Source organism: Polyodon spathula, chromosome 44 (assembly GCF_017654505.1).
Source record: "Polyodon spathula isolate WHYD16114869_AA chromosome 44, ASM1765450v1, whole genome shotgun sequence".
NCBI lineage: Eukaryota > Metazoa > Chordata > Actinopteri > Acipenseriformes > Polyodontidae > Polyodon > Polyodon spathula.
In genome coordinates this window covers 2,781,089-2,792,628 of record NC_054577.1, presented here as the reverse complement: position 1 = coordinate 2,792,628, position 11,540 = coordinate 2,781,089, and the positions used below count along the sequence as shown (strand labels likewise).

Genomic DNA, 11,540 nt, shown 5'->3' with positions numbered 1-11,540 from the left:
CCCTTGGAACGGTGAATCAGCGCGATCGACACCAGCGACCCTCCCTCACTTGTGGAGAGACCTTCATCACAATGGTATTTTAAACTGCATTGTTGTCTTACGAGTGCACTTCATAAATCTAGCATTAGTCTGACTACTTGACACTGTGCCTTATACACTGCCTGGCCACTTTATTAGGACCTGTACCTAGTCTCAGACTCCACAAGGCGCTGGAAGGTGCCTAGATCCATTCCCTCGTTAGTATTGAGTGCAGCGAGGCAGGCAGAGGGCAGTGATGACGAATCGTTCACGCAGTCAGATTGAGATCGCTGTGGCGTCCGTGGAAGAAGTCTCTGTCCTGCTCCTCACTCCATTCTGGCTCAGTGGAGGCTGCATTATTGAAAGCAGCCGTCAGGTCTCAGCATTGCTGGGCAGACTTGATGCTTCAGTCAACTGTTGGTTCAGAGTCATCAAGGGCCCCCCCACCCCGGGGTATACCAGGAGACCCCCCCACCAGGGCCACGCCCAACCCGATCGGAGAGGGGACGCAAACACAGGTCCTAATGAAGTGGTTTTAATGCTCAGGTGGATTTTAAAGATGTGCTGTGCCTGATTGGAAAACCCTTAAAATTATCAGACATCTTTATTATAAACACTTTAATTGTACTTTGGGGTGATTGTTGTTGTTATTATTATTATTTATTTTCTATGGTAATCTGTAATGTGCTGTCGCAGCTGCAAGAACAAAGAGTAAGAGAACGCTTTAGTTTAGGGATCAGTTATAAGTGATTAGCAACAGTGGAACCAAACTAAACAATGGAAAAAGTGATCGATATAAAGACAGACTATAGCCTATATAAGCAATTATAAACAATAGTGGAAAAAACAATGGCTAAAGTGTGTAAGAATTATTTCTATTCATATTCTGTAATTGTTAATAGCGTCATTATCACCATGTTTATTTACGTTGACCACAACTTCTGCATCGCCCTCTACAGAAAGAACTGATTCAGCTTCATAGAGTCCAGTGAAAGCTGCTGAATAATGTTCCCTTGTTAACATATTGAATTGCACCCCCTCTATATAGAATGAACTCCCTCAGCTTCATAGAGTCCAGTGAAAGCTGCTGAATAATGTTCCCTTGTTAACATATTGAATTGCACCCCCTCTATATAGAATGAACTCCCTCAGCTTCATAGAGTCCAGTGAAAGCTGCTGAATAATGTTCCCTTGTTAACATATTGAATTCCACCCCCTCTATATAGAATGAACTCCCTCAGCTTCATAGAGTCCAGTGAAAGCTGCTGAATAATGTTCCCTTGTTAACATATTGAATTGCACCCCCTCTATATAGAATGAACTCACTCAGCTTCATAGAGTCCAGTGAAAGCTGCTGAATAATGATCCCTTGTTAACATATTGAATTGCACCCCCTCTATATAGAATGAACTCCCTCAGCTTCATAGAGTCCAGTGAAAGCTGCTGAATAATGTTCCCTTGTTAACATATTGAATTGCACCCCCTCTATATAGAATGAACTCCCTCAGCTTCATAGAGTCCAGTGAAAGCTGCTGAATAATGTTCCCTTGTTAACATATTGAATTCCACACTGCTTTGTAGTTTTCCCATAGACTGAGCAAAATTGAAAAATGCAACATTTCAAAATATCTAACATGAAATACTACTGCACTGTTATGGCTTCCGGTAGACAGAACGAAAAATAACAATATAGGGGACCAGTTTGAAGCGATGACAAACATTTCTGAATGCTTCACTAAACTGACTGTTACTTTTGTCAAAAATAAACCCAGTATCCTAACTGCCTCGCTATTTCGGTGGAATTCAAGACTCTTTTAATTGCCCCAGAGGTCTCCAGCCCCTTCTCTAGAGTTTCTGTGTGAATGCGGCTCCCGTCCTGTTCATGTGTCTCTGTCTCCAAGCTGAGGGTGTGGATTCTGTTCGAACCCACAGATCTGCATCATGAGTGGAGTCCTTTCTCTGTTCAGTGGCGTTACCCAATCAAACCTCAATCAGTCGATCAATCAATCTATTTCTATGTCGCTCCTTTCATGGCAACGCAAAACCTCTCAATACATTAACACCCGTGCCTTCAGTTATCATCCCGGAAGCAGAGTCGAACGACACGCATGATATACAGCGGACCCTGATGCTGATCAAATGCAGCCATCTGAAAATGGCTTTTGCAATTGAATTCCCCACCCTGCAACCGCACCTGCATAAAAAGGCTTTTTTTTTTTTTTTTTTTTTTTTTTTAGCTGTTAAAATCCTATTTTTAAATGTTTTTAAGCCCACGAAGAGTGGATATTTTTCACCAGTTTCCTCCTAAATGAAGCAATCGAAGAACAATAATTTGGATTTTAGCAAACCCCCCCCCAACTCCGTTGTGAGATTTGATTGAAGACACTGAGACAGTATTAGTATTATTATTAGTATTATTTATTATGATGTCTCAGTCCTATAATTCTAGGTGATGCAAAACTTTTGGCCAGAGCTGCATGTATATCCGTGTGTGTTTTGTTTCGTTACAGTAGCTGGCGTTGCTGGTTAAAAACGATTTCAAAGCAGGCAAAATCGATTTTTTTTCTGTTTTCTTCAAGCTTGGTTTGAGGTTGGTAGGGTAGAGGAGGGGAGGAAACTGCTGCCACTGAGGCTCAAACACAGAGCAGGCATTGTGTGTTAACTACACAACACAAAGAGCCAAAATGGCCGACAAGCTTTCATAAGCTTCTTGATATAATGGGTTGTGGCTTTGGGGGGAGGTGCCAATTTCTTTATTTTTATTATTTCATCCCACGGGGCTCGAACGTCAAGACAACCCGCGAGAAAACGATAACCATAGCCTCACTGCTGTCTTCGGTTTGAGATCCAGCGCTTCTCTTTTGAGCTCCTGTGACGAGGAGGGGAAGCAACACAGAGAGGCAGGAAGGCAGAGAGCGAAGGAGGCAGTCAGGAAGGAAGGAAGATGGACAGATAGACAGACAGAGCGAGAGAGAGACAGAAAATAATCAGACAACGGCAGTCATGGATCTAGCTCTGCTGAATGTTAAGTTGAAAGATTTCGACATTGAAAAAGACTTTTGAGTCATTGAATTCATTCAGCGTTTTTAAATGCTGTGCTATTGAGGTGCTATCAGAGGTTACGATGTCACACCCATGGGCACCGCTGGGAATAATAACTCGGAATGACAGGTTCTTCTGGAAGGTGAAGCCGCAGGTTTTTAATAAATTGCTTACCTGTGCTGTTTATTTAGTCATGGCTTTGATAGCGACAGCACACTCCTCATTCATAGCGGACAGAACAGTGATCTGGAGAGAGAGGGAGAGGGAGGTGGAATTTAGAAAGAGTCACTGTGGTCCATTCACACCGTTTCCTCTTTACAATGCTTCCCTGTGCTTTACCAGACCTCTCTGTGCTTTACAATGCTTCCCTATGCTTTACCATGCTTCCCTGTGCTTTACAAGACCTCTCTGTGCTTTACAATGCTTCTCTGTGCTTTACAATGCTTCTCTGTGCTTTACAATGCTTCCCTATGCTTTACCAGACCTCTCTGTGCTTTACAATGCTTCCCTGTGCTTTACCAGACCTCTCTGTGCTTTACAATGCTTCTCTATGCTTTACCACACCTCTCTGTGCTTTACAATGCTTCCCTATGCTTTACCAGACCTCTCTGTGCTTTACAATGCTTCCCTGTGCTTTACCAGACCTCTCTGAGCTTTACAATGCTTTACTACACTTTGCTGTGCTTTTACAAGAGGAAACTTTTAGAAGGAAAATACCGGAGCCATAAAAACAAAACAAAAAAAACCCCTTTGTATGATTTGCAGTAGGCGGGGAGCATCGAGTCACTGTGCGTCGATTCACTATTCAACTATTCAATTCTAAAACAAAATATCCACTGCCATTAACTGAGGAGGTGGGGGAGGGAAGAAAAAGCAAGAACGAACCGACTTGGGTGCAGCATCCAGCCCTACTCACCAGCATCTCCTCCCCTGCCTCATACTTGCTCTCAATCTCCTTGCCCAGCTCTCCCTCGGGCAGCCTCAGGTCCTCCCGCACCTCCCCGCTGTCCTGAAGCAGAGAGAGGAACCCGTCCTGGATCCCGATCAGCTGAGGGGGGGGCAATCAGAGACGCTGCTACTGAGCCAGCTTCACACTGGGAATAATCAACAGTAACCCATGCACTCAGAACACTAGCATTCAAAAGCAAGATGTGTGGACCCTTCACAAAACACAACTGAAAACAGCCACATAGTAATATACACCCTCCCTCCCAGTCCCTGCTCAGCTCTACCCACTGCAGCCACACTGCTTCCCTACTTCCCAGTCCCTCCTCAGCTCCACTACAGCCACACTGCCTCCCTCCCTCCCAGTCCCACCTCATCTCCACTAGAGCCACACTGCCTCCCTCCCTCCCAGTCCCTCCTCAGCTCCACTACAGCCACACTGCTTCCCTCCCTCCCAGTCCCTCCTCAGCTCCACTAGAGCCACACTGCCTCCCTCCCTCCCAGTCCCTCCTCAGCTCCACTAGAGCCACACTGCTTCCCTCCCTCCCAGTCCCTCCTCAGCTCCACTAGAGCCACACTGCTTCCCTCCCTCCCAGTCCCTCCTCAGCTCCACTAGAGCCACACTGCTTCCCTCCCTCCCAGTCCCTCCTCAGCTCCACTAGAGCCACACTGCTTCCCTCCCTCCCAGTCCCTCCTCAGCTCCACTAGAGCCACACTGCTTCCCTCCCTCCCAGTCCCTCCTCAGCTCCACTACAGCCACACTGCTTCCCTCCCTCCCAGTCCCTCCTCAGCCCCACTAGAGCCACACTGCTTCCCTCCCTCCCAGTCCCTCCTCAGCTCCACTAGAGCCACACTGCTTCCCTCCCTTCCAGTCCCTCCTCAGTTCCACTAGAGCCACACTGCTTCCCTCCCTCCCAGTCCCTCCTCAGCTCTAACCATTAGAGCCCCACTGCCTGCTTCTCTTCCTCCGGTACCTGGTAGTCGTTCCTCTTGATGTTCGGCACGTCCATGTTGTGAGTTGAAGGGCAGATGTCTTCGTGCTTCTTTCCACTGAAGATGTCAATCCCGACCATGTGGACCTGCGGGGAAACGGCCCACACCGAGCAGCAGTGAGTACAGAGGAGACGGGCCAGCACAGGGCTCGATCCCGGGGCAGCTGTCGAGCTCGTGTGCAGTTTCTCAACCTCAAGTTAACACAGACTGACAGGCACCAGGGGAGGGAAATAAGACTTGCACTGCACAGCACTTTGATCCATTCCTGGTTTTACTAGGAGTTTAAGAAGACACACCTTAGCCTGTTACCTAGACACACTGCGGTGGCTGATCAAGCTGGCAGTAAAACCGAGAGCAGCTGAAAATGCTATGGAGTCTTATTGCAGAGCGATTTTCCCATTCACTGAATCCTTAACAGACAATCAAACGGGCTTCAGTCTCTAGTGCCATGCATCATTACAGACAGACAGGGGCTTCAGTCTCTAGTGCCACGCATTATTACAGACAGACGGGCTTCAGTCTCTAGTGCCATGTATCATTACAGACAGACAGGGGCTTCAGTCTCTAGTGCCATGTATCATTACAGACAGACAGGGGCTTCAGTCTCTAGTGCCATGTATCATTACAGACAGACAAACGGGCTCCAGTCCCTTCCCTGGCGTCAGCCCCCCCTCACCTTGGCGTGGCCGTGCTTGCCAGTCTTGGAGGTGCTCATCTCCACGATCTTGCAGGGCCGGCCCTTGAGCACGACAAAGCCGTTCTTGCGCAGCGCGGAGCACTGCATGGGGAAGGTGGCCGAGGCGCCAGCATCGCCCGTCTGGAAATCCAAATCTGCGTCCGCCATCACTGCTCTCTGCGTCTGAGGGGAGAGGAGAGGCCAGTCGCCCCAGCGAGTCACTTTGTCAGCACTATCAATGAGTAATTCAGCAGAGTGCAAAGTGACTCGCAGAGACTAGGGAGGGTGAACTCTGCATCATCAACAACTGCTGCTGCTGCAGAGTCACTTCCAATAGGACCTTGTTTGTTTTGTCTGAAGGACGCACCACGCTATTCATCCTAACTAGGGAGATCTCACTGAAGACAGCAATGGAAATAAAGCTCCTGTTGCACAGCAGTGTGATCCAGTCCAGGATTTACTAGGAGTTTAATAATAAGACATGCCTGAGCTTGTTGCCTAGACACACTGGGGACTGATCAAGCTGGTAGTAAAACCTGGACTGGGCGACACTGCTGTGCAACAGGAGTCTTATTTCCATCTCTATAATATAACTGTTCTTTAATGTTCCCAGTGATTTAGGTGGTCATTGGTGGCCAGGGGTCAAAGAAGAGGGCTCAGCCACTGACTCACTGTGTGTGACCCTGAGCAAGTCACCTCACCTCCTTCTGCTATATTATATATAATCTTATTAAAATGCAATCTCCATAAAAAAAGTGTTTATACAATAAATAAATAAATACATATATATTATTATATCGTTTGTTACTTTCAAAACTGCACATTTGAAACGTACATAAGGAACGGAAGTGCACAAAAAGATCACTTTGATGGAATATTGTTAAGCTAATCACTTTAACTCAAACATCACTCGCCAAATAAAACGATTGTGTGAAACTTATTTTAAGCAGTAATTGGTTTATTCTAGGATGTTTTTGTTTGTTTGGTTTTTTTTTGTTACCTTACCACTGCTGTATAGACAGGAACCAGATAAACTCGATTCTGTTTTAATAAATATATAACAAAAAAAAAAAAAAAAAACATGCTTGAGTATATCTAAAACACGATCCTGCGTTTTACAAATACACCCCGAAATAGACTAGTTCAGAAAGGGTTTAAAATTGAGGAGGTGCTACTGGTAGGGTTGCCACCTGGCCTCATAACTCCAGAAAACTGTGAGACAGAACAGGATTTTGAAGTTGCCTTTAAACTGAAGGAAATCAACATGTGAACTGAGCCCTAAACCTTCGCTAAATTGATTCTGGTGATTAATTATCTTGAGGCAGCATGACAATACAATGATAGCTTTTAACAAATGAAATAAATAAATAAATACATCATCAATATTTATTTATTTTATTAATAGTTTTAAAATATATATATTCAATTCAAAGATGAGGAACCATCTTTAGACTAGGTCACATTTAGTAAAATTATTCTCCCGTCTGAAATGTTTTATATAGGCAGACTGTTGTCTATGTCCGGTGAGAACCAACAGCCTGAACCTAGTCGCAACAATAAATTATTTCTAATCTCAAGTCATTATTACATTATATTATATATATATATATATATATATATATATATATATATATATATATATATATTTTTTTTTTTTTACTAATTAATAGGATATAAATAGCATATTTTAAATATTGAGAACTGAAATATCATTTTGTATAAAATAAAAATAAATATCTTGAATAAACCTACACACGTTTATTCAAGATGCTTTTTTTTATTTTGTAATATTAAAATTATCACAATGATTCGGGTAATTAAGAAGCGGTATAAATTAAGCAAGTGCTTAGAGCTCAATTCACGTGTTTATTGCTTTCAGTTTAAGGGCAACTTAAAAACCATGTCCCGTCCCAAATTGTTCCTGAATTATGGGGCCAGGTGCAACCCTAGCTACTGGTAACGGGTCTTCAGTCCTCACTAACAAAGGCAACTAAAACTTGAAATGCGAATTAATTTCTTAAGAAACCCTGCGTTTCAGTAAAATAAAGAAAGAAAGAAAATGCTAATGAATTTCTTAAGAAACTGTGCGTTTTAGTTGTTTTTTTTTTTTTCAGAAAAAAAAAAAAAAAAAAAAAAAAAAAAAAAAAACAAAAAACAAATAATAATAAATAAATAAATAAATAAATATTTTATGATTAAATAAGCATACTACATGTATTCGTATTTTGTAAATGTTTATGGTCACTCCTGACCCACAGACACTGGCTTCTGTGTCTCGCCAGCGAGACTTTGTCACCCTGTTCTCTGAAATATATACCCCATATTTAATTATATATATATATGTGTGTGTGTGACAGTCCGAGTTATGGAAATATAATGAAAAGGTTTAAGGAATAAAAATCGCTCGTCTGCCGTCGAGCCCACACTGTTTCAAGTCAAGCCCAGGCTGTCTCGGTTTATTTTGTGGCGGGGGGCGGGGGGCGGGAAGGTCGCCGCCCCGCAACAGCAGGTGCAAAAAAGCGCACAGCTAAAAAGGAAAAAAAATAAAAATAAAAAGAGACAGCGATTCAGAGAGCCCAAAACGGGCTGACGCTAGCCAAATTTATAGCTATAGCGTTCAAATAATTGATTTATTAATATATTTTTTTTTTTATGGATGCTGGTATCCAGTCAATTTGCTAGCATGACAAATATATATATAATATTATATCTCATGTCAGTGATTATAATACGGCATATATTGTATAACCAAGGCATGGATCGATTTCTTTGATTAATTTGATCGATTTCTCTCCGGTAAATCACGCCTGGCCGGGACACTGTGAGAATAAAACAATCTGATCAAACCGAAGCCGAACATAACCGCCGGCTCGCGCGCTAAAACCGTTATTTTAACAATTTTAAAAAAAAAAAAAAGGAATTAATTAGGGCCGCTCTGAACGTTGGAGCAACCTCTCCCCCCTCCTGTCCTCGAGGGCGACTCCCGCTGCGCGCTCCCGACGCGACGGCTGGTCCTGCTCAGTCCTAATAATAATAATAATAATAATAATAATAATAATAAGTCATTGATATCATAAAAGTTTTTCACCGTTTTTTACCTCACCCCGTCAGGGGGGGCGCCGTTTCAGAAAAAGTGCCAAATGAGTGGGGCAGGCATTTTTTTCTTTTTCTCTTTTAAATAAAAAAAAATAAAAAGAAAAAATAAAAGCAGCCCCGCCGCTTGTCTTTCTTTCTTGTGTTTCTTCGCTCGTTTACCTCCGCTTGCCTTCCCCCCCCCCTTTTAGTCCTGCTCTCTCCTCGCTGTTGCGGCTGCTTGTTCTTCTTCTTCGAAGCTGCTGCTGCTCCTGTCCCGCTGTCCACCCTGTGCGGCGGTGTCTTCGTGGCGGCTTGCCCAGTCAGCTCTCAGGGTGAGGCGGCGGTGGCTTCGCGGAGACTCCGGTGCCCGTTAACACACAGGCGCGCCGCCGCCTCTCAGCTCTCCTGACTCGAAAAGGCGAGTCGACGGGGCGGGGACGCGCATCGCCGGCTCTCTCTCTCTCTCTCCCGCCAACTCGACAGATTTTATTATTTTTTAAAGATATAATAACACTGTTGTTGGTCCACATTGGTCCAACTCAAACCCAGAATGACAATCTGTGTAATACATATATATTATATATATATATATTCATATTATATCTGTATATATATATATCTATCTATTCATATTTGCGGTTTGCGTTGTGTGGTAGCGAGGACGGGCGTGTGTCGGGAGCGCGCTTGCAGTTTCATGATTATCAAAGCACTAAAATTTTAGTTTTAGTTTTTTATTTTTTTTATTTTTGGCACAATAAAGAACACAACAAATTTCCAGCACACTTAAATGCACTTTAGTTATAATAGCATAGTTCAAATATATATATACTGGAGTAGTAAGATATAATTAATGGGAAACCACTTTAATTTTTTTTCTTGAAAACCGGGTGAGGGAAAACTCATAAAAATTTAAAAGTACTTTAAAATAATTATATATATATATATATATATATATATATATAATATATATATATATATATATAATATATATATATATATATATATATATAATATATATATATATATATATAATTTAAGTACCTTTTTTGTTTTTATAAGGTAATCGTAAAATATTCGCAGCTTTTAAGCGAGGATTAAAATAAAATTAATAACACTTCTTACTAGCATTATAGCATTATTATCATTGGCCACCCCTTTTTAAAGGAGCGATAACCCACAAGGAAGGACGGGGAATGAATTTCAAAGTCCCGGGTTTAGCTCTCCTTCGAGGGAGACGCAGCTGTAACATTGCCAGCGCTCATACGCGGTAATAAAAAGGTTATTTTAAAAGTCTTCCTTTAAAGGGAGGCGTGCAATATCGTGTAATAGTGCCCATAAATGAAAGAAAGAAAGCGAGAAAGAAGAGGTCCCAGTGTAACAGACTGTCACAAAAGTGTGCGCAGCCTGAACTGTACTTTTAAATAAACCGCAGGCTAATTTTAGACCCTGCAACCGGACTCCCCTGACCTATCTGGGACGGGACGGGGGCGGTGTGGGGTAAACGGGAGCCTAGCTTTAATCCTATTACCCTAGCTGGCTTTGGTCCAAGGAGTTAATTTATTACAGCCGACCGGCTGTGTGAGCGCTCTCCGCTGGGGTTGGGACAGCGGTCTGTATTAAATGTCTCTCTTCACCGTGTCGGTTCAATCCCAGCTCAGCCATTGACTCCCTCTGTGTGTGTGTGTGCGTGTCTGTGTGTGTGTGTGTGTGTGTGTGTGTGTGTGTGTGTGTGTGTGTGTGTGTGTGTGTGTGTGTGTGTGTGTGTGTGTGTGTGTGTGTGTGTGTTGTGTGTGTGTGTGTGTGTGTGTGTGTGTGTGTGTGTGTGTGTGTGTGTGTGTGTGTGTGTGTGTGTGTCTGTGTGTGTGTGTGTGTGTGTGTGTGTGTGTGTGTGTGTGTGTGTGTGTGTGTGTGTGTGTGTGTGTGTGTGTGTGTGTGTGTGTGTGTGTGTGTGTGTGTGGGTACCTAGTGTGTGTGTGTGTGTCACACAGAGTGTGGGGAGGGGATGGAATGGGTTCCCTAGTCATGTTGCTGAAGGAGACTCGTCTTCACACAGAGAGTGGTGAGGGGATGGAATGGGTTCCCTAGTCATGTTGCTGAAGGAGACTCTTCTTCACACAGAGAGTGGTGAGGGGATGGAATGGGTTACCTAGTCATGTTGCTGAAGGAGACTCTTCTTCACACAGAGAGTGGTGAGGGGATGGAATGGGTTACCTAGTCATGTTGTTGAAGGAGACTCTTCTTCACACAGAGAGTGGTGAGGGGATGGAATGGGTTACCTAGTCATGTTGTTGAAGGAGACTCTTCTTCACACAGAGAGTGGTGAGGGGATGGAATGGGTTACCTAGTCATGTTGCTGAAGGAGACTCTTCTTCACACAGAGAGTGGGGAGGGGATGGAATGGGTTACCTAGTCATGTTGTTGAAGGAGACTCTTCTTCACACAGAGAGTGGTGAGGGGATGGAATGGGTTACCTAGTCATGTTGCTGAAGGAGACTCTTCTTCACACAGAGAGTGGTGAGGGGATGGAATGGGTTACCTAGTCATGTTGCTGAAGGAGACTCTTCTTCACACAGAGAGTGGTGAGGGGATGGAATGGGTTACCTAGTCATGTTGCTGAAGGAGACTCTTCTTCACACAGAGAGTGGTGAGGGGATGGAATGGGTTACCTAGTCATGTTGCTGAAGGAGACTCTTCTTCACACAGAGAGTGGTGAGGGGATGGAATGGGTTACCTAGTCATGTTGCTGAAGGAGACTCTTCTTCACACAGAGAGTGGTGAGGGGATGGAATGG

General features: G+C 43.7%; 1 protein-coding gene across 1 annotated transcript; it reads right to left on the bottom strand.

The window, feature by feature from the left end:
* Positions 1–2,425: 2,425 nt before the first annotated feature.
* On the bottom strand, positions 2,426–5,908 carry LOC121305624 (eukaryotic translation initiation factor 5A-1). Its single transcript, XM_041237313.1, has 5 exons — positions 5,675–5,908; positions 4,980–5,084; positions 3,977–4,108; positions 3,235–3,306; positions 2,426–2,887 (listed from the first exon to the last, which is right to left on the bottom strand). Exons 1-4 carry the CDS (start codon positions 5,840–5,842, stop codon positions 3,244–3,246), a joined length of 468 nt encoding a protein of 155 aa, XP_041093247.1. The 5' UTR covers positions 5,843–5,908; the 3' UTR covers positions 2,426–2,887; positions 3,235–3,243.
* Positions 5,909–11,540: the final 5,632 nt, after the last annotated feature.